Source organism: Rhipicephalus microplus, chromosome 4 (genome assembly GCF_043290135.1).
Source record: "Rhipicephalus microplus isolate Deutch F79 chromosome 4, USDA_Rmic, whole genome shotgun sequence".
NCBI lineage: Eukaryota > Metazoa > Arthropoda > Arachnida > Ixodida > Ixodidae > Rhipicephalus > Rhipicephalus microplus.
The window spans coordinates 44,592,960-44,616,832 of NC_134703.1; the positions used below are offsets into that span (position 1 = coordinate 44,592,960).

The 23,873-nt window shown below is 45.6% G+C and overlaps 1 protein-coding gene across 1 annotated transcript in view; it reads left to right on the plus strand.

The window, feature by feature from the left end:
* The window catches only part of LOC119172632 (uncharacterized), a 47,328-nt gene that overhangs the window by 17,909 nt on the left and 5,546 nt on the right, over nucleotides 1-23,873 (plus strand). The window contains exons 2-3 of the mRNA XM_075891857.1: nucleotides 18,797-19,002; nucleotides 21,902-22,037. Coding sequence (XP_075747972.1) covers nucleotides 18,797-19,002; nucleotides 21,902-22,037 — 342 coding nt within the window. The remainder of the gene's footprint in view (nucleotides 1-18,796; nucleotides 19,003-21,901; nucleotides 22,038-23,873) is intronic.

Below are 23,873 nucleotides of genomic sequence, written 5' to 3' on the forward strand. Positions count from 1 at the left end.
ATGCAGCATTCCCGCCTTCATCGAAAATGCAGCAGCCGCAGCCGAGATTCTGTCCCGCGACCTGCGAGTCAGCAGCCGAGTACCTTAGCCGCTAGTCCACCTCGGTGGGGCTACTTTTACTCCGTAAAGCGCATTCACTTCCCAAGGAGGGAAAAATTGTTCATCGTCCACTTGCTTTCCACGTGTTCTGTAATATCTGTGCGTCCATAGAAAATTAGTCACATCATTCCTATAGTTTCTTTGGCTTCAATATCTACTGCCTACATTTAGTTGTCCATAGTGGGTCTTGTAAAGGCCCACAATGTTGCCTGCAGTGTATACATTCATTTCGTGAATAGCGGCAATAAGTGTTAATTTTATTTTTGTGATATTTCAAATGCGTGATCTATGAAATTATGAGGTGCTATAGGGGCACATTATACAGCTTCTCGACTATTCTTACGTTAAGCTTGTAATTTTTTTTCAGGAAGCGTCAACACATTTAGTGGCTCTTTTTTTTTTCTATGGTAAACTCAGAGCTTTTTGTCACCGTAATGTGGATATTTATGACCCGACCGCTCCTGTTCCACCTACTTGTTTGCACAAACAAAAAAGCTTGATCGTGTGGTTCTAGACGTCTCCTAACAACGTTACGATACACGTGACATGTGAAGTTCTGTTATATTCCTATAGAGAGTTTTTGCTAATTTCGCGCGCGCGAACCATCCCTTTCGTCTAGACGCCGGAAAGCAGCTTGTAGCATCCGCGTGGCCACTGGGATACGGGGTGCCGCAAAAGCATAACGCCTTCCGCTGCCATGACGCACTGACGAGCTTTTGATGGAAGCATATGCCCCATACGCAACAGCAGTCGCCGCATTCAGAAATAGCAGCGCGGGTCGTCGACGGGAACCCGTACATAGATAGCCCTGTGTATATTGATCTGAAAGAAGGATACCACGGTTAGAGAGGGATAGGGGTACATAGAAAGTGAGAAGGAAAGCGAAGAGGTAGCTGCTGGAATATGTGGCCAGCCGAATGTATTCACTGCAGCGGTGGTAATTGCCTCGTCTGACGTGCAACGGCGCTGTTTTCGAGGCGCGCTGACGCCCGCACTTTTCCTTCGATCACTTTGGCGCGGTGGCTTTCGTGCAGAACACAGAGAGAGCAGAGGAAGACGGATGAGCCGACGCGTGTCACGAGGGCATTCAACACCTTTCGTATAGCAGCAGCAGGGCGGGAGAGGGCGCGGCTATGAAGCATAATTGAGGCCATTATTTCTTCGATGCGCTCCTTTCCTTGCTTCATGAGGAAATGTTGTTTTTATTCCGAGTTTCTGGATTGTGCTTTCACATCATTCCGAATACTTCGCACTTTTTGGTCGAGGGAAATTTCGTGTGGCTCTGAGCACTTCTTCATCGCAAATTAACGGCAGACAGCGATGAATTGGGCTTAACAGGGACAAACCGCTGAAGACACTCTTCAAACTGCCTTTCCATGCAAGTGCGCAGCGAAAAATCTATCTATCTATCTATCTATCCATCTATCTATCTATCTATCTATCTATCTATATATATATATATATATATATATATATATATATATATATATATATATATATATCTTCTTCGTATTGCCATTGGAAAATTTTAAGTGATCATGTTTTCATGTGGTCCTCTTATTCACTTCCATGTGGTTTTCAGTGTGTACTGTTTACCCACATGTAATTAATTTCAAAAAATTACATTAAGGAAATACAACACACAGCTGGCATTCGGATATGCTTTGTTTTTTTGCGTATTTTGTAACGTTTCCGTGTGCAAGTTTTGAATGGTTAAACACGATCCTTATCTTCCACAGATTTACGGGTTAGTGTGAAAGGGCACGAAAAAAAATTTTATTGCTTTTATATATTAGTCTAAATTAACAATTTTAGAGTTATGTGGTAAATCGGCTATCAAAAGTTTCTTAAAGGAGCGTTTCTCACGATGAAGGGTGAAGGGCATATCGCTCAGCTAGCTTAGATTGAGTTTGGTTTTGGCTGTGGTGTAGGACACCGTTGTTAAGGCAGACGCAAAGTGACTTGCACGTGTTTCACAATGTTTGACAAGGCCACGTCCTTTCTCTGCGATGCTGAATATAATGCTCTGCAAGGCGATAAAATTGCATTTATTTTTTGCTGTACATAGGTGGCCATGTTGTTCCAAAGAAATCATCCTTTCCATTTAACACGCCACGGTGGCTGAGCCACTTCGCAACGCATTACCGAGCACTGCACTGCATATGTAGTGGATTTAATAAGCGACTGCAGCGTTCGTTATTTTACGTCGTCTCTCTTTGATTCAGCTTCATGGTCACTTTGAAAAATGGATTTATGGTGTCCCCTTTGTTTGTAATCGTAACTGTCTGGCATATTAAGCATAGATAATATTGTAAATATTATTGTTCAGGGTGAAATGTGCTCTTCGGTGAAGCTTAAAGCTTAAGTTGTTTTCTTATTGCAAATGCATCGACAAACCACTTGTTTGTTTATCTTTGCCACGCATTTCTGCGACCTCCTCCTCATAAACAGTTGCTTATAAAGCCTCGGGCATTAGCTCTTAGTAACGGCGAATCGCCGGGTTCCGGATACATTTAACAAAGCCGAAACGCAAACATGTAAGAGGATCTCCGGCATCAAACTTTGCAAGCGGGCTCACTAGTAAACAAATCAGGGGAGTATTTCACTATCTTTGTCTTGTGTTAGTTTTATTTGGGCGCAAGGCAGTATACTCGTTAGCGGTAATCTCCAGAGGACGCAAGATCCAGAATTGTGATGGTGTTAGTCTTTTTTTCCTCTTTGTTTTTTCTCCTTTTTTTTTCATCGTGGGCCCCTGCAGCTTTCATTACGTGTTGAGAAACTTGTCGATCATCGTTTTATCGCTTGCGAAATGATGGTGTGCTCGAAGTTTTTACAAACAGAAGCGCAGAGCTGCCACCAATGTTGTTCTCAGGAGTTTGATATGCATGATGAGAATAATTTAGTGCAGTAGAAATGGAACCCGACTGCAAGAACACCCTTTCAACACAGACTTCATTACTGAATGAAAAAAAGAACATTTAAAAACATTTTAATTCGTTGAGCGACTGATTATATATCCCATCAGCTTTGAAATAAGCTGTCATAATTTACTTGTGCTTCAATACAGTTTAATTATGACCTAAACAATAATATATATTCCTTATCACTCACACGTGGTTGAATGACAACATATTTTCACCAGTATTCGTGCAAGTCGTTCTCTCCGACGACACCACTCTGCTCCCGCATCACACGCAGTGTACGTTTACGCGACACTTGCGGGTAGCAAGCAGATATTGCGACGGGTACTTTTACGAAAAATCGAGGACATAAAAAAAGAAAACGCGAGACCTGCGTTTGTTTCGTGCTTTTTTTTTTTGTTCATGTCCGTGGTTCACCAACAAAATGTCCTTTTGAGTGGATTATCAACTCAACTGACGCTCTGTTCTTTGAGTATATTAAGGTAAAAACTTTAGGTGCATGATTAAACGCAAAAGTGGTCGTCGGCAGTTGCTTGAAACAGAAAGAACGCCAACTCACAATTCGTGTTGTCATGAATTGGCGCTATTTCTCTCTCTCTCCTTCGTTCTTCTCGCTTTTAAGCTTACGCCCAGTGCCTTGTTTCTCAAGTAACGATGCACCAACTGGCCAAGCATAGTGTATTGTAAAGGCCGTTGACAGCAACATCAATGGTATAAAAAGTATCACGTGATCACAGATGGCTTGTCAATGATATCACGTGACATGTGCGACGTCATGACGTCGCTGATACTCGAAATCTGCAACGTCATAATGACGTTAGTATCACGTCATATAACATGAAATCTCATTTTGACATCGCTCGGTCAAATGTTAGCCGATACGAGAGTAAGTGCAACAGTACGTCGTAATGACGTCACTAAGACGGGAAGTGCCCAAAGTTTTAGGAGAGGGGGGCATCCGAAAAGAGAACAAGCCGATAAATAAAAACATAGACAACATGGCTTCCATTGTCGAGTCGTCTTAGCCGAATTCATGAAGGACACTGTGACATTGGTTTAAGGGTAATTTCTTCACAACATGTGCTATATCTTATAATAAAGGCAGATTATTTGTAGGGGTGCAGCGAGCACATTTGTGCATGTGGAGCGTCAGAAAGGACAGATGGTAGGTCCACTCTAATTGTATCGATGAGAATCGAATACGTAAATGTATAGCACCGAGACATGCGAAATGCAAATATAAAGAAATAGTAGTTTGCTACTTAGTACACCTTCTTCATTCTAAAGACTTTTGCCTTTCTTGAGTTTTAAAGAAGAGCGTACTTCTTTCTTCACAAGACTTCTTTAGAAGCTCTTCTGCGTCTGTAAAGAGCTTATCTTGTCTTCAGTATAGACCACTACAGAAGCGTACTTGCTGCGCTGAGAGAAGAAAACTTTCTGACGCATCTCGACAATTGGATGATGGGCCACTCTCTGTGCAGGTGCTGCTGGAGCACCGTCCTTGTCTTTCGTCGGCTCACAAGGCAGTCAGAGCCCTCTCGCGTTTTCCGAAGCCCTTTGAATTTAGCACAGTTTTCCCGCTGCATACGTGTCAGCTCATGTACTGACAATGTTCTCCTCTCTTTCCCTTCTCTTTACTCTCTTTCTCTCATACTTTTTTCCCTTTCTCCATATCTGCCGCGTAGGGTAGCAAACTGGGTACAACCTGGTTAACCTCCCAGCCTTTTCTCTTGTTGTTCTTCCTTCCTTTCTTCCTTCCTTCCTTTCTTCCTTCTCTCCTTCCTTTTTTCTACGGCTGTCCACTACATCTTCAACAGTTTACTCCAGCGACAGGACACCGGGGTGGTCTCCGATACGTCTTTTTTGCTTTTTATTTTCGTAGACACTCCACCCCTCAATGAAGATATAGGCTCACAAACAGGCTGGAGCCATCAGATATCATTTTTCACGAAAGCCTGTCGGGTAAGATCAGGCGCATGCATGTATACAAAGGATGGAGACCAGCGGAAATAATCACGTGAACCCCGTCCACCTCGAGTTACGTTACGCAGGCGTAGGCGGAGCCACCTTGCGAGGCTACAACGCAGAGGAAAATTAGTGCAGGCGTCGTCACGGGCAACGCCGTGTCCCTGGACAGCGTCAGGCTTCATCACGACCCTTGTCTATCTCCGGAAGCGGAATTACGGGCTTCCCCGACAACGTAGAAAAAGGATGTTTTGACAGCGCACAGAAAAGAGAGAAAAAAGAGAAACACTAATAAATCGAGAAGTCAGTGGGTTTCTAGCAAAGAGTGGCCACGAATTTCGTTACGTTATATTTTGTGACGTGCGGAGGGCTGCAATAGCAACGCCGCGAGCTGTCCTTCGCTACAGCAAAACGACTAGCTGTGGCCACTGGATGCATGATAACAGATTCCACGGGATACTGCTTCACATTATAGACAAAGCCGATCTCAAGAGAGACATCTAATACACATATACAAGGTATTATGTCTCTAGGACAAGTCTATATCGGTACAAAAGAGAGAAGTAATAATAACATTGCCGTGCAGAGGGTCGCGTTAGATCTGATAACGGAAACTGTTGCTAAAAGTAAGATCTGATAGTTGCTTCAGCCAACGACCCAACAGCACCGTAGTTTAGTCACGATGATTTTGTGCTGCTAAGCATTTCTGACCAAGGCTTCCGTGTTTGCAAAGGGCGAATAATTGAAACGCCCACTTGGATTTATGTGCATGATAAGAAACTGCAGGTTGTTCATATAGTCCGCGGTGCTTCAATATGATGTGTTGTATGGTAACAAAACCATTGTTTAGGCAAAGAATATGCCACAGTTTAATGAACCCAATAGAATAATAACATCTGCCAGTGGCCATAGAAGCGCCGCCCAAATGTGGTTTACATATGTCTCTTTACATCGGTTTGTCAGTGTTGGTGGTATGGCTGACTTCTCGTTGTTCGGGATGCTTCATGTTTTTTGTGTTCCTGTGGACGGATCACTCTGCGAAGATTTAAAGTATATGGAGTATCCCTTCCAACTCATCTCCTCGTGCTTCACTGCTCTTTACCGTGTCGATACTTGTCATCAAGAATTGGAGGGTTTACTCATCCGAAATTCGCCATCCTGGCGAAAGAAATGGTATTCGCACTTAAAAGAAGGAATGGTGTTCCCATCAAGGAGGTTTACACCTCCTTGGTTCCCATCAACATGTTCTTAAAATTAAGCAATTGATCACGTACACTGCGGTGCCATTTGTGCGAAACCATGAACAGTACGTTCATCTGTCCGCGTCGTTGGATGAGTGGCTAGGGTGCTCGGCGGCTGACACGACCGTCGTGGGGTCGATCTCTGCTGCGGCGGTGGCTTTTCGATGGAGGCGAAAAGGTGAAGGCCCGTGTACTCCTGCCGGCTCACCTGTGAGCGAGATCCCATATCAAGGCACGAGGGTAAAAAAAGGCACAACTCAATGACTGGATTGAGGGAGCGTGAATCAATGCCGCCAGGAAAATAGGACGAAAAGAACGGTAGGGAGGTTAACCAGCCTATAGGCAGCCGGTTTGCTACCCTGCGCATGCAAGTAAGATGGGGGGAGATGAAAGATAGAGAGCAGAGAGGGAAGGGAGATAAATACAGCACATTCGGCAGCACACGACAGCATCTGTGAGACAGAGCAGCCATCGGTGGCGTTAAAGAATTAAAATCAGGATAGTATCTCGCTCATTCTTCCACTGCCCTGTCCATGCTCTTAATTCCTCATAATTGGACCTGCGATCGGATTAGGAAACTTTCGGCATCGAGACCCTCTTCAGACGCACACGTTTCGTTCTTTCCTTACCGAGAGGAGGAGGAGAGGTTCAGGAAAGGAAAACACGCATTTCTTATAACGACTCCTTCGTCTGCCACAGTATTAACTTTGTTTCTCTCTCCTATTATCACCCTATGTCTCTTAAAATCCTTATCAAATTGTGTTCTTGGTAAGCTTTCTCTGCAACTAGCCTTTCCACTGCCTGCCTATTCGTGGGTCCGTACAGATTTAGCCTCCTCCTGAAAGCAGACACTTCTAGTCCGGGATTAAAAGTAATTAAGATTGTACACGAAGTATGTGATCTCTTTAAACTTGGTGCGGAATCGATGTCAAGGTAAGACGAGGGGTTATTTGAAATAACGGGCAACCCTGAGCTACAACATGGCATTCCCCAGTAAGTATATGGCAAGGCAGGTTCGTTATTTTGAACAAAAGTAGACCCATGATATCTTTCGTGACGGCTATCTGCTGTTGCACGGGACGGCTCTCAGCTCTCCCATAATAGAGTACTAAGTACTCTAAATCGTTAACCCCTTTTTCTAAACACATCTGCTGTCTTATTATAGAGTACGAATTTTTCTGAATCGTTCAACACTTAAATGCGAAGCGTTTCTTAATGAACTTCGGCGACTTTGAGCGTGTCTATCTATAGCCGCTTACGCTTGGGTGCTCTTGTGGTATTAGCTTGGCGTGAACCAAAAATAGCATGTGAGGGTATGATGGTGTCACGAATATGATGCGCTGGTCAAGACATGAATGATGTCCTAATACTGTCACGTACATTGTCAAACACTTCCCATCAGGAAGGAAAATAGGACGAAAAGAACAGCAGGGAGGTTAACCAGCCTATAGGCAGCCGGTTTGCTACCCTGCGAATGCAAGTGAGATGGGGGAGATGAAAGATAGAGAGCAGAGAAGGAAGAGAGATAAACACAGCACATTCGGCAGCACACGCGCGCCCGCTCAGTCATAGTCCAGTCTTGTCTTTCGCGGTGTGTGACATAGCTGTTACAGCCGCTTGTTCAAGTGTGTGTCGCGTAGGAATTTCAACAGAGCTTTTGTCGCCTTCTGTTGCAATGTCTTCTTTCGGGCACTTGGAAGAATAGTGTCCACAGACATTTGGCTGTTGTCGATGTGCGCAATATCAGACGCCAGTGACTGTCTCTGGATGTCATACAACGGACAGTCGCACAGGATGTGGCGTCCCGTCACAGAGTGGCACATACCCACGGGCTGGTATGTGCCGCTGGTATGCGGGTTTGTGACACAGGTGATTGACACTTGGTATCTACCCAAGAACAACGAGAACACACATGGGCAATTTTAACATGTGAGCGTTAAGCAATACCAGACATCAGTAGCATCGACTGAATGAAAGCATAAAATAAATATCAGTGTGAAGAAAAATCTGACATAGGCAGCGTTGACAACCCGATGAATGCAAAAAAAAAATTGCCCGAAGCTTCCCTCGGGGGAACTCTGAGGAGGATGCGGAGCATATAATTGGTTAACGGGGTGTTAAAGTGCGACTTACTTGGGTCGATGGCTAAATTGGTTAACGTGGTTGTGAAATGGGGTGTTAAATTGCGACTTACTTGGGTCGATGGCTAAATTGGTTAACGTGGTTGTAGGAGGGGGTGTTAAATGAGTGAACACGTACACACGTATGCGAAAGGGCGGCGCTGGTCGAAGGGACGTCGATCATTGTGTTTGTGGATTCGTTGGAATTCATTTCACCGCGACCTTGGACGTCGACGCGCCGTACAAACCAACCGACGAGCGGCAACTGAGCGAGCGAGCGCCGACCTTGAGTATATATACAGCTCGACGGCGCATGCACTGTCAGCTGTTGAATGTTCTCGAAGCGCGACGCCACATGCGCGTCCACTGGAGAATCAGGAGAATTGTAGATGTCGAACGTGGTGTGTAGAGGAGGAAGGGTGCACAGATGGTGGAGGAGTGAAGCACGCGCGGTGTGTAGAGGAGGAAGGGATGCACAGATGGTGGAAGAGTGGGCGACGGCGCATGCGCGCGCGTCAGCTGTCGAATGTTCGAGAAGCGGTGCGGACGGCGCGGACCGCGCGGACGGCGCACTACAAGGCGCGAGTATAAGATGCTTCCGCATCTAATAATAAATTTCGGGGTCCCAGCAGGAATCGAACACAAGCATTCGGCGTGGCAGTCAAGCATTCTACCCCAGAGGTACGCCACGCCTCGGAACTACTTTTCAAATAGACGCTAATCTTTGTGAAACGTCAATAGTGGTTGCAGTGCTGCTTGCCCAATTTTATAAACCTTACATATGTGCTGCTTTGATAAAGCCTTCACGTCGGATTAACGTCAATTGGGGTTAGGTGCCATGCGTTGAAGTTTATTTATGTAGCAGCGTCCAGGGCCAGCATTTTCGCGAGCATCAGCGTTTCACATCAGCGTCTGGTGTTGCTAATACGAATATTCCAGTTGACATTCTTGCGCAAGTGCAAACAGCTGGTTATATAAACTTCTGCAACTCTCCAACATATCTCTGTACGTAAGACGTTTGTACACATATTTAGCGTCAATTCGCGACGTGTCGCTCAATAAAAAAATTGCAAAGTGGTCACCTTCCCTCCGCAAGTTTCGCATAACGTCTATTCCCAGGTACGTCGGATCTGCCGAATTTTTTCTAAACGCACAGCCTTTCTTTAGAAAGGTTGTAAACTGCAAGCTTATAGTGGTTTTCCGGATTCCGTGCAGTGAAACCTTCACAATTGTCGCATACGCCGATAATGTTTCGATATTTTATAGGGGCGAAGCTCCTTGAGAAGGGGTACGTGCGTCCGTGATGTATGAAGTAGTAGTAGTAGAAGTAGTAGTAGTAGTAGTAGTAGTAGTAGTAGTGTAGTAGTAGTAGTAGTAGTAGTAGTAGTAGTAGTAGTAGTAGTAGTAGTAGTAGTTGTAGTAGTAGCAGCAGTAGTGTAGGTTGGGAAACGCTAGAAGTACGGAGGAAAATGTCAAAATTGAAAATGTTGCACAACATATTTCATGAAGGAACTGGTATAGATAAGGACGAATGTTATTTCAACCGCACGTCTTACTACGAATCAACCATACTAACATGGTTATAAAATACAAGTGCAAAACCGAGTCGTTCAGGAATACATTTTCCCATGCACAATTTTGAAATGTAATCACTGATTCAACGATGTTGCCACCATCAACTCTAACGCTGCCTTCTACTCCATGTTATGATAACTACATGTTCTACGCCGTGGATCCATGTTCTCATCAAGAATATTGAGTACGTGTCCAATGCTTGTTCTTTTTATAGTCTTCTTTATTATTGTAACTGATACCTGTAAACATGTCATCATCAATCATGTACTGTGTAACCCTCTCCCCCTTTGATTCCCTATGGCTGTGATGGTACTGTGATAAAAAAAATAAGTAAAGCGAGATTTTATTCTAGTATATTTAGGTGATGCTAATAGCGGTGGCACAACTCGCAACATAGAAGACTGTAGGATAGGGCGCGTTATTACAACATGATTATGAGTGGAAATCAGCGCAGCCGATAGGCGGGGACAGAACAAAAAAAAATTGGCAGCATATCCACGGAGTGAATGATGGAGAGTGGGGCGAAGCATTCGTCCGTCCATTCGTTCTTGCTTCCGTCCGTACATGCGTCCGTCTGTCTGACCGTCCATGCGTCCATCCACCCGTCTGTGCGTGTGTCTGTTCGTGCGTCTGTTCGTGCGTCCGCTCTGGGTTCTTCCATGCGTCCACCCCTGCGTCCGTTCATGCGTCCATCCATGCATCTGTCTGTTTGTCCGTTCGTCCATCTATTGAACGCTCCAAGTACCACCATCTCAGATCTTTTCATCATATATTCCCCATATAGAAGCACCGCCATCCAGCGGAGATTTTAAGGACTAAACGAAAGGTGGCACACGCACACTTTCTTACGGCTTGCGCTTCGGGTCTATTTCCCACCTTTAACCACCTCGAGTTCATGGTATAAGTGTTTAGAAAAAGTTTATTCTACTTTCGGCATCCTTATCCATATGAGCACACACCGAAGGCAACGAGCATCGTCAACTGCAAACCTATATCGCGATATGGTTTTGATTATAAAACCATTGCTTTAGAAAACACCTGGCGTCTTTTCGTTTTGCTTTTAGAAAACATCTGGCGTCTTTCGTTGGTTTTTTTTTCATCAATCAACGGCGTTTTGAACATTAATCACGGAGGTAAACAATAGCTGCTACTGGGAATGGAAGACAGCAGAAGTCGGCTTTTAGCTAACACTTACACTTCTACTAACATTTCCTACTGGAACATGCCAATGAATGCTAATGGAAAATGAGAGAAGAATTTGGCTTTTAGTTAACGCAAACGCTGCGATTTTTTTATTGTTTAACAACGCACAGGAGAAATCTCCCACCGGCACCCCCTTGGAGGTCAAAGCGTAAGAGATGCTACGTACTACGAGGGACGAACGGGTGCCGTTTTAAGGAGCTTCGCCCCTAATAAAAAAATTGCCCGCAGCTTCCCTCGGGGGAACACTGAGGAGGATGCGGACCATATAATTGGTTAACGGGGTGTTAAAGTGCGACTTACTTGGGTCGATGGCTAAATTGGTTAACGTGGTTGTGAAATGGGGTGTTAAATTGCGACTTACTTGGGTCGATGGCTAAATTGGTTAACGTGGTTGTAGGAGGGGGTGTTAAATGAGTGAACACGTACACACGTATGCGAAAGGGCGGCGCTGGTCGAAGGGACGTCGATCATTGTGTTTGTGGATTCGTTGGAATTCATTTCACCGCGACCTTGGACGTCGACGCGCCGTACAAACCAACCGACGAGCGGCAACTGAGCGAGCGAGCGCCGACCTTGAGTATATATACAGCACGACGGCGCATGCACTGTCAGCTGTTGAATGTTCTCGAAGCGCGACGCCACATGCGCGTCCACTGGAGAATCAGGAGAATTGTAGATGTCGAACGCGGTGTGTAGAGGAGGAAGGGTGCACAGATGGTGGAAGAGTGGGCGACGGCGCGACGGCGCATGCGCGCGCGTCAGCTGTCGAATGTTCGAGAAGCGGTGCGGACGGCGCGGAAGGCGCGGACGGTGCACTACAAGGCGCGAGTATAAGATGCTTCCGCATCTAAAACGCCAAGCGTTGAACTGTTTAGAAAAATTTATTGTCACAGACGTCAACAACATTTAAACGGAACATTTTCTTCTTAGACATACAAAAACGTTGATGACAAAAGAGACTTCATTTATATGAACATGGGTATGAGATGACGTGGAAAGAACATGTACATTCGATGGTTCACACAAACACAGCCACACAAAAATGTATCACGAAAGGACAGATACACATATGAATATTTCAAGGTAAACGAGAGGCACAAATGAAACATGAATATGATGTACATTTCGCATATTTACATGTTGGCATGGCATTTCTACATGGCTGCATGGCTAGAGCACAATCGCTCTATTATTGGGAAGAGCACACAGCGGCTGCGGCCCGCTGCAACCGCCTCGCAGCGGTTGTGCCAGAGGTAGAAAGAACCGGCAACAATGAGAAGACAAGCGAAGCGGCCTCGAGAACAATGCACAAACGAAACGAAGCGATTTACTCTGAGGCAGGGAAATCCAGCATGTGCAGTTCTTCAAAATACACGAGCAATGACACAATGCCTCGGAAAATGCTGATTTGTTTCCCGAAGAGAGGAGTTCGAGCATGTTGCTCGCTTGACCATTCTCCACCTTTCGAGACGATCGAGAGGGAGAAGCACACCCAACCCCAGGTGCCACATGAAGTCTCGGAGGTGTCGAGGCCGCAAAAAGAAATCGTTAACGCGCTCCAAGACACCCGACTAGAGCGAGCACGGTGGGCTGGGGAAACCAACGGAAGCAAGGAAGCAGCAGTAGTCTCAACAACATGGTTGGTCAACACATATATGCCAGGACAGGTGGACTGGACATAGTGAAAAAAAAATTGCCCGCAGCTTCCCTCGGGGGAACACTGAGGAGGATGCGGAGCGTAACTCACGCTAGCCGAGGGAACTCGACCGGCAATCAACGACTGCTTGCACGTAGCACACACGACGTAATCGGCATAGTCGGTGCCCTTTCCAAACGTATCGCAAAGAACCGACAACGCTTTGGAGTTGTTCTGAATGTTGCCGATCCGAGTTAAGTTGTTATCGAACCAAAGACGATCACACACCTTGCAGGTGTGGCCGAAGCTTCGGTCGAGGAAGTCGCGCTTGAAGCGAGCGTTGGGCGTGGCATACTGCTTGGCGCGCCACGCCGCTACCTCGGCGCGCTTGCGCTCGCGGGCAGCATCGGGATCGGCCTCTCGTCGCCGACGCTTGCACTCGGCTTCCCGTTTTCGAAAGTCTGGGTCCTCTTGTCGACGCTTACGTTTCAAAGCGGCCGAATCCGGTGCTGCTGCTCGGCGCTGACGTCTCTCAGCGGCTTCACGTTCTCTAAGTTGAGCATCTTCCGCTCGACGCCGACGTTTACGTTCGGCGTCGCGAGCTCTTCTCAGCGCTGCCTTGTCTTCGGACGACGACTTGGTTGCGGTTCCGCCAACACTTTGGCCGGCGCTGGTCGAAGGGACGTCGATCATTGCGACCTCGGACGTCGACGCGCCGTACAAACCAACCGACGAGCGGCAACTGAGCGAGCGAGCACCGACCTTGAGTATATATACAGCGCGACGGCGCATGCACTGTCAGCTGTCGAATATTCGAGAAGGGGTAGAAGCGCAACGGCGCATGCGCGCGCGTCATCTGCCGATGTTCTCGAAGCGCGACGGCGCATGCGCGCGCGTCAGCTGCCGGCACGCAGTGTGTAGAGGAGGAAGGATGCACAGATGGTGGAAGAAGGAGGAGGAAGCTTGCGGACGGCGCCGCGCTACAAGCCTCGAGTATTAGATGCTCCGCATCTAAAATGCAATAGTTGTTGCTTAAAACGAAGGAAGTGTTATTGACTGTGATTCCCTGTTAAGGTGCACACCATGCATCAAATGCCGAAGGTGCATATCCAAAAAGTACTTCATTTTGTTGGAAAGCGTCACAACCGGAACGGTACCGACGGAAAGAGACAGTAATGCCGGATTACACAAATGTCGCCCGAAAACCTGTGCCGCTTACTGTCGTATGTTTATGCGTGTTTTAACAGTAATCGATGCTCATTGAATCATGGACTGGTCGGTGATCAGCTGCCTTCAATGCGGCAACAATATTCTTTATTGGGGTATTTTGTCATTTCATGCTTCCACGCTTCATGGTTACATTTCATTTCAATGCTGCATTTCAGTGTTTCACGAATGACGGTCGTTGTTTTCTGTACCAAAAGATGTGTTGCCCAGCTAAACACGTTGGGGAAGGTCCCATTCCTGGCATGGAGGGAATAAAAAGTTATGGAGGCGCATCGCACAATGCGATAGAAAAGAGACAAAAAATCGTAGGTCAAGCACAAAGAAGAATAAAAACAGTAAATATACTCCTTAGTCGGGCAATCACAGGCCAAGCTTTGCTTGTGCCTATTTCCCCGACAGGAAGAGGGTTCCTAATTTTTCAATTGATACGAAATGCAGGAGCGACGAAGCAGAGTACAAAATAGATGGAAAAGCTTAGTATAATTTGAGGCTACAGAGGCACAAGCAACAATTGCAGAAAGGTGCATCCCTTCCTCGGATGTATTCTTTCATAAAAACTACTTGCTATTTTGAAGTTTCTCCAACACACAGTAAGGAGATACTCTCCCGCTGCACATTTCTCTAGAGGAGCTTACAAAGCGATGCATACCCACAAACACAGGACGATATATTCGACAGGTCGAGGCTCCTTAACATAGGCTTTACTTCAAATTAATCAACTTCCGGCTTGGGGTTTTCGCAAGGCTGACTTTGATAAACCAAATGCAGACGAAACTTATCTCGATTCCACTTTTTTTTTCCTCTTGCCCTTAAACTTTTCCCGTCCCGTTGTAGAGGCTCTCCTACCATGCTCGGTCGAACGAGCTTTAGCGTCGAATCTTGTTTAAATTGCAGGGGACGAAGGAAGCGAAAATCGATTGGGAAGACGTTCGAAGGCTCGTACACGTATGTCGGGCTCCAGAAGTTATTCGGGCAACGCTTGAGCACAAGGGGGGAGGAAGAGGTTTCAGTAGAAGGAAAGGAGCCAGGGGGGTCCCATTATGTCTTGATCGACTTCATGACGACGCCCTGATCTGATGAACACGGTGAAGTACAGCGATAGGGCGGTGCCCACCGAGGTAGTCCCACTCACTGTGGTTCGCGTTGTACACAGATACACGCGTGAGGCCAGGGGCGGCCCCTCTCTCTTCACTGATCGATGCGAAATGTTCGGTACGTTTTCTTCACATCATCTTTTAAGTGCTAATCAGTCCATTTGGCGGATGCTTGCATAGCTGTCCTGCATTTGCGGAAAATGGCCAGATTGCTATTGCGTATATGGTAGAGTATATAGTAAAAAAATGAGCCCCAAGCGCTCCGTATACAGATTTTTAACCGTCGCAGCTTAAGCTAGCGGTTCCAGTGTTGATCACGAGCTGGGATCTATATAAGTGTCTTCTGTTATGGCAAAAGCCTCAACCTCCTCATCAAACACGAAAATAAACGAGTGATACGAAAATTTGTCCCCACATGATGAAGCCGCGGATCGTCAAAGCTTGTGACGCTTTCACGATGCCACACAAAGTGACGTCGTCATGCGACGTCACTTTATGTGGCGTCATGAAGGCGTCACCTTGTGTGGATTAGTGCATCGACCAACAAGAAAACGAGGATGGCTCCGACCTTTTTACTATCTAATCGTCTTAGATTTATGCGTCCACCACATTTGAGAGAAACGTACTTCAAACTTGGCGCTTAATAAGTTCGCTTACAAGGCGTTAGGAACATTTATATTGTTTTATGTGCAGCCATACATACAGTGGCACGTGTCTTCCCCAGCTACGTATGCCGACAAAACATGAAGAGAAACTAGTGAAAACATCGAGATCCTTCGAGGTAGCGCATTCCAGCATTGTTTTGTCATTATAGTTTTGGCGCACTAGCGAACTGCCGCTTTTTGTTTTGTTTTTTGCTTTGTTTTTGACGTAGTAGCCACTTACGCCACTGCATTAAAGCTGTACTCATTAAAGTTTCGCTGCCAAGATAGTCTACGCGAGGGATTTTCATGAACATGCCTAAACCTTCTGCAAAATATCAACGGAGAACATAGCTTGGAAGGCGTTTTACACGAATTCTGACGTGTGCGAGCGCGAACGAGCAAAGTGACTAATGGTGACCCCCCTACTTACCTCACGTCGCCATGCTGAAGTCGTTTAAAAAGTTATAATGATGTCATAGCCACCGTTTTTTTTTTGCCGATTTGCTCCAGCAGATCAGTACTCGGCGGCCATATATACTCGCGAATCCTTGGCCACGGCGCTCGCGCTGAAATTTTTGTGTTTGGCTACACTGCTGTCCCGCTACATGTTCGAATGGGCTTGTTGATGAATACCGTGTGTAGGAGGAAGCAACAAAAGGGAGAAGGCAGGCAGGTTAACCAGAAAGACATCCGGTTGGCTACCCTACACTGAGGGATTAGGGAAGGGGACAAGAAAGACGAGAAAGAGGGAAGAGAGGGAAAAGAAAAAAAAGGTGGGGGAGAGACTGACAGTCATTTCACTGCAGCGTGTAGAACTCTACCGCATGTCAGAGGCGTTCACACAATACCGTGTGTAAGTGCGTCACAGTTCTATGTGCTGACGTCGCCGAACGTCACACACACTGGGGGGCAATGATTGCACCCATTGGCTTGTTGTTTTTGGAGCTCCTCTAAGCAATAACTTACACTAGTCGGTAATGAAGAGCCTGTAATTATTTATTTTTCACGTGTTGCGGCACACTGACAGATGTGTTATGGCTAACAGGTCCTTAGCAGTACACTGCAGCAAGAAAACGCAAGGCCTAAATATTTTTGTCAGTACCCCTTTAAAAAGCTGAATCGGCGTGTGTCCTATGCTTTTTTACCTGTGATGAACACACGTGCAGGGAGTGATTATATTTGTTGTAAGCAACCTTAACTTGACGTTTCGTCATCACGAGCAGTAAGTTTTGCGATGGTGAGATACAGAACCAATTAGACTTCAAGCTAATTCAATGACTAAAGTAAACGTGCAGATATTTGCGTATGAATGATGAGTACAACATCGTAATCGCTTTTAAGGGTGCCCTAAGCGATGTGAAGTCGTATGTAATATGAATAATGCTCCAACAAAGCATGACTACCACGAAAACTATGAAGTAAAAATGCGCTAAGGAAACTCGCCAGTTCGCATGATTCTTCTACAGTTCTCGTCTATAGGGATTGCGAGTAGAAGATGGGCGAAGTAGAGACATTGTAATTGCGAACACATAAACATAGATGGCCTCTATCGTTTCTGTCAGCAAGTAGTGCCAGCACGGAATGCGCGAACCATACATCTTCAGTAACGTATATATCATTTCTCAACGATACTGACGAGATTTTCTCGTGCAACTTCGCAGGGGCTGGTTTCTGACACGAGTGGGATGAGGCATGCACGTTGCCTTCCGCGCTTAATAAATCCTCTTACGCAAAACAAATATGTAAAAAACCGTTTTAAGCTAAATACTAAACAGGCGCGAGTTCCCCCGGACATTCGGCGAGAACGGGGACCTTTTGATTTCAGAATGAAAGGGCTTTGCTTTGATACTGGAGGCTTAACAAAGCCCGAATCGTCCGCTAGGCGATCAATTGCGCCGGTCGTCGCGGATAGTCTCTTTTTCTCTGAGGGAAGGCCGAAAAGCAAATGACCGTACGCATCAGTGGTCGCGTGCAGACCTTCCCTCGTTGCGCCATAATTGATCGCGGCCGTAATGAAAACGGATCATTACTCTCGTACGTAACGATGTAGCGCGGGGGAAGCGATCGTGGACGTCATTATTTATGGAGATGTTTCTTCTCCGAAACACTCGGTTTGCCTCGTTCTGTTCGATGTCGTATGCGTCGAAAAGAAGTGGATTGCCTCCAATCGCCCATTGCTAACGAGATGTTCGAAGTTGCAGTTTTGAGTTCGCGACGAGTCGCATCTTAACGCGAGAAATATGCCGCACATATGCGCCGTATTCGAATGATAGCGAAGGCGACGAGGTCGATGCGTGATCGGGAAACGACGCGCAATTAGGCCTATTTTAGGTAACGAAGCTGTGTGGGCACAATAAACAATGAAATCTTCAGCGTGCAGGAGAGTAAGGACAATCGAAAGAAATCGTATTTGCTTAGTCGACAACAGGCGAAAGAAAGTGCTCTATCTTGTATTCAGTTGTAACTTCGCGGTCGTAGTGCTTTTCTTTTGTTTATGCTTAGTTTGCCCTTTGTTTCACTTTGTATTGGTTCCTTATTGTACTTCAATAGAGGGCGGGGACGACGGTGACGAGGTCGCTACACGCCGCTTTAGCCTGACAGACCTTTCCGGCAGATGCGCCGCTATTCGACATCCTACCAGTAACGACACGGGAAGTAAGGAAAGCCCTAGAAGGAATAAAACGAAGTGAGAGCGCTGGAGAGGATGAGGTAACGAGGGACCTCCTGAAAGATGGTGGAGAAATTGTGTTAGAAAAACTGGTCACCTTATATACGAAGTGTCTTTTGACGGGAAGAGAGCAAGAACCTTGAAAGAACGCCAACATCGTCTAAATCTATAAGCAAGGTTAGATTAGTAGAAATTTCTTCATTCTCCAATAGTATCTCTATTAACTTCCTATATGACCAACAAATTTGCTCCAAGTGTTGGAGGGAAAATGCGCATTGTTTCTTCGCATCTTTTCATTCATTCATTCAGTCATTCACTCATGTATCCTTCGATACATTTTCTCTCTGCATCTCTTCAACAATTTCCATGTCTGCCCATGTGTTCTACTTGTGTGTTAACGCAGGCATATCGTGTCTTCGACTACTGGAGATGTCAGCTCCGTCGGCGGCGATCCACGGTCGCGGCATGTGGCTCAACTGCAGCTTCGACCTCGAGTCCGACGAGCTGTACTCGGTCAAGTGGTACAAGAACGACACCGAGTTCTACCGATACATTCCGAGGGACAGGCCGCCCGCGCAGAACTACGACCTGCCGGGTGTGGTGGTCGATGTGAGTGCGTGCTCTTCTTTAAATGCGGTAACCCTTCATTCAAGTACCTGAAATCTACGCATGGATAAAAGCTACCCTCCCTACTTTCTCCCTAAGAAATAATATCTTGTCGATCTTCGTAAACCAAGAAAAATGTTCGCTTTCTCAATTGATTCAGTAGTGTTAATATAGTTCACAATCATTATCACCAACCTATCACAAATAATTTATCCTACTGTGAACATGGCAGTAAGATGAGACATTACATGAAGAGGGGAAAAAACGTGTTACGTGAAGTATAGCTACTGCCGCAAAAAGCAGTAATATTTCGCATTTATTTAATCACGCGGGAGCGTTTCCTGTCTAGATTGGTGAGAGCGCACACCCAAATGGTCACCACAAAAAAAAAACATGTCCGACAAAACACGTGACCGCCTCCACCGGAACTGCGCTGGCACACACAACAGCCGCAGCAACCATGCACTTGCAGCCACGGCCTCATTTCTTGGCTAGGTCGACGAAAACGTGCATCCATGCTGGCGTCGCCGCAGCAACACGACGCGAGCGCTGCACTAAGCCTCAGAAATCAACAACCACCGTGGCGTAGAATCAAAGAGCCGCGATGTACAATCAACAGTCACGGTGTATGAGATGGGAATCCTTGCAGTGCAAGGGGAAGTCCCGGCTCACAAGCGAGAAGGAAAGCGAGAAGGAATGGTTGGCCCCCACACCGACGTCTGCAAGGTGCAACACGTCGGGAACGATGGTGGAAGATAAGGATAAAAAAAGACAAGGAGATAGCTCAGCCTGGTTAGCTACCCTGCAATGGGGAAGGGGAAATTTGAAGAGAAGTTAGGGAGGAGAAAAAAAATTGGCACAACCCACGAATAGTGGGATTCGATGATATGCAAGGCAAGTATGAGGAAGGTTGATATGTCACTTTAAAATCAGTACAACGTTACGAGGCGGACGTGAATTATGCCGTACATCACTTCGAGGTCATGATTATCATGTTTGGATGTGTCATTCACCCTCGTCATCCATTCACGTCATGTAATACCAAATTTGGTATATATGAAGCTAGCGAAACAGCCGCGAGCACGCTATGAGCGTAGCATATAGTCGTGTTTTACATGACACGCACATCACGATTATATTAGAACGTGTCATTTACTTTCGTCTCTATGTACGTCACGTGATACCAAATTTAGTATACTTGAAGCTATTAAACAGATAGATAGATAGATAGATAGATAGATAGATAGATAGATAGATAGATAGATAGATAGATAGATAGATAGATAGATAGATAGATAGATAGATAGATAGATAGATAGATAGATAGATAGATAGATAGATAGATAGATAGATAGATAGATAGATAGACAGACAGACAGACAGACAGACAGACAGACAGACAGACAGACAGACAGACAGACAGACAGACAGACAGACAGACAGACAGACAGACAGACAGACAGACAGACAGACAGACAGACAGACAGACAGATAGATAGATAGATAGATAGATAGATAGATAGATAGATAGATAGATAGATAGATAGATAGATAGATAGATAGATAGATAGATAGATAGATAGATAGATAGATAGATAGATAGATAGATAGATAGATAGATAGATAGATAGATAGATAGATAGATAGATAGATAGATACGCTCAAAATTGCCGAAGTTCGCTAAGAAATGCTTCGCATTTTAAATAATCACAGCTTTGCCGTAAAGGCGAAGCAATTAACGCAATATCAACAAATTGGAAGGTCACGTCAGAATCGCAAGCAGATCGAAATGTTCCCTGCGTTTCTCACGCACAAATGACACACGAAACGTACTCACAGGTACAGATGAACGCGAATAAGCGTCTCAGTTGTTACTTCGCTGTGTCTGAAAAGCGCGCCTTTTTCGCAAACGGAGACTGTGCAACAATTGCCGGGACCTTTGTGCGCCCGGTCTCTACAACATAATTGTTCTGGTGAAAGTCCAAAGCCAGCGAAGACGAACGATCCTTTCCACGGCGAGATAAGGACGCGCGAAGGACCACCCACCTGCCTCCTCTCCGCGGGGCAAAGTACCCGTAGGAGATGAGAGCACGCGCAGCCAAGTCGTGGCGACGTGGCGACGTGGCGACGTGCGCTCAATGCGCCATCTGGCTGGTAATTCTGAAAGCATGATAGTCCTCCCCCCCTCCGAGATGCCCGTCACCAGCGGTAAGTGGTAGATATCAAGAGCTTGCCGTTTGAACTTTTAAGGACGTTCTCCTCGGTAGCTCAGTGGTTAACGCCTCGCACTCACAGCCCAGAGGTCGCACGTTCGATTGCGCTTGCCGGAGTCTTTTTCTCAATCATTTTTCTTTCTTGCGTTTTTAGTGGTGTCGCCGACGTCGAAGCTGCCGCTGGCGGCAAAGTACAGCCGAGAGTGTCCATCTAATATCTATCAGAATAAAATGACGCTGTAGTGAACATCATACCCTCTTTGATTAACGCTGACACAAGAAGGATGCACATGACACAAGGTGCTTGCAATACGACTGTTTATACTGTGTAATCTCTCAACGTGTTTTAAAGCGTTTGTACAATCAATATTTGCATTATTTTTCCTCTCCAAAACGTAGTGCGATATTTCGAACGTATGATGACGTAAACAGCTTTCATATTTGTATCTCTCGTATCTTTGATCTTCATGGTGAGCCTTTGAAAGACGAGCCAAGAAAGTGCGACTCACTCTCATGTGTATCTGCTTTGTTATTTTAGAAGACATATGTTATTAGTGAAACATTCAATGAGTACACCTTGTGCCGTATAAGTATGGACGCTCTAAAATATAAGAGGATGGTTATGACCTCAGACATGAAGCATGCTTAGAGATCTAAAACTCAGATTCTGCTCTTCTTATCATTCGCAGATGTCCCGATCTCGAGAAGGTCATGTGTTCATCGCATCGGTGAACTTGTCCACCGAAGGGAGCTACCGATGCGAAGCTTCTGCCGAGGCGCCTTCGTTTCAAACCGTGGTCGGTGAAAAAGAAATCAAGGTCTTCGGTGAGACCATTGTTTTTTTTTTCTCTACGCCTGCGAGTGGTCAGACTAAGACAAAAAAATCGCATCATATCCAGAATGATGACGAGCGGACCGAAGCGGACGCATGGATGCATGCATGGACGAACGGACGCATGGACGGACGCTCGTAAATACGCACAGACGGACCAACGAACGCACTCACGGACTGGAGGACGCTTCGCCCCACTTATCATCATTCGCTCTGTGGATATGCTGTGACACCGTTTTTATTGACATGCAATGCAACTGTCTACTACGAGAACTACGATGACACGGGACATACGACCCACGGCGTAAAGAGCTTCGCCCTTAAAAAGAAAATCGCTAAGGTCGAAGCTAAACTTAGAAAAGAGGTTCGACAACAGTATGCAAAAAAAACATTGTCAGATATAAAAATCAGAGGATCGAGATTGAATGAACACAGTGTTGCTACCTCTAACACTGGATTGTGAACGTCAGCTGGCATTAGCGGTTAATTATGCAACAATGGCCAACATTAACCAATTGTTAGATAACACTTTTCTAGCATGCTGCAGCAGTTGTAGCACGCGCTATAAAATACGCTAAAAATTATTGTGGACTTCGTACCTCGCTACAGAAAGTGAGTGGAACAAGCACAACAGGATATTGTCTATAAAAAAGTCCAGCATCTAAAGATTATGGCTATGGTTGTAGTTATTTATATGATTCACTGCCCAAGAATGACAGAATTCTATAGTATCGTGGCGGCTCGGTCAATCAGAACTTCCACAGCATGACAGACTGTATATAAAACTAAGTGCTGCACATTTTGCGAGTGCGGCCATGGTCTGCTTATACTTTACTAATAATGCTGTCAGCAAGGCATAACCAGAAGCTTGCTGGGTTCATAAACGTGCTGCATCAATATTAATAAAGAAAAATGGTACATAACTTCAAAATTTATTTCGTAGAAACTATCGTAGCAACCCATGAATGGGCCTTCATTTACAGTTTGAGGTCGTACACAGCCCCAGCACTCTCGATTGCATGTATTCATGCTGGCGAAATATTTAGTGAAACTTATATCGAACAAATGCAAAAACTCCTAATGCATCCTGATTATGCGCGTTTGACAGACAAAAGTAAAGTTCCTAATAATTTTTTTATTTCCTTTAATGCTGTTTTTTTTTTTAGTGATGAGTGTCCGCAAGCACGTCGTAAATATAGGCGTAAATACGGGCGAAACCACCAAAGAGTCGTAGTAGGATACGCAACACATGGGGAACGTCCATGCGGTCCTTCAAAATTGAGCTGCACTAAAGCTTTAAAATTCCCGAAAACATTTCGCAAATTCACATAGCACACTGGCAAACGGGACGGCTTTGTTCTCTCCCATAGTAGAGTACCAAGTACTCTAAATCGTAAACCACTTTTTCTAAACACACGCTGATAAAGACACCTGTGTATTTATCAGTATTTCCTCAAACGCTGACCTATTTTTTTTCGACAAGACGTCATCAAGTGTGAGGCGCACAGGACGGCTTCATGGTTTTTCATTGTAGAGTACGATGTACTTTGAAGGGGTGAAGCTCCCTATGTCGTGGGTCGTGCGTCCGCGATGTATGTAGTAGTAATAGTATTAGGTAGCCACCTCTCGTTTAGTCCTTAGAATGTCCGCTGGACGACGGTACTTCTATATGAAGAATATATAATGAAAAGATGCGAGATGGCGGTACTTGAAGCGTTCACTAGACGGACGGACGCATGGACAGACAGAAAGACAGATGCAAGTACGGACGGACGCACAAACGGACACATGGATGGACGGATGGACGCACACGCATGGATGGTTGCACG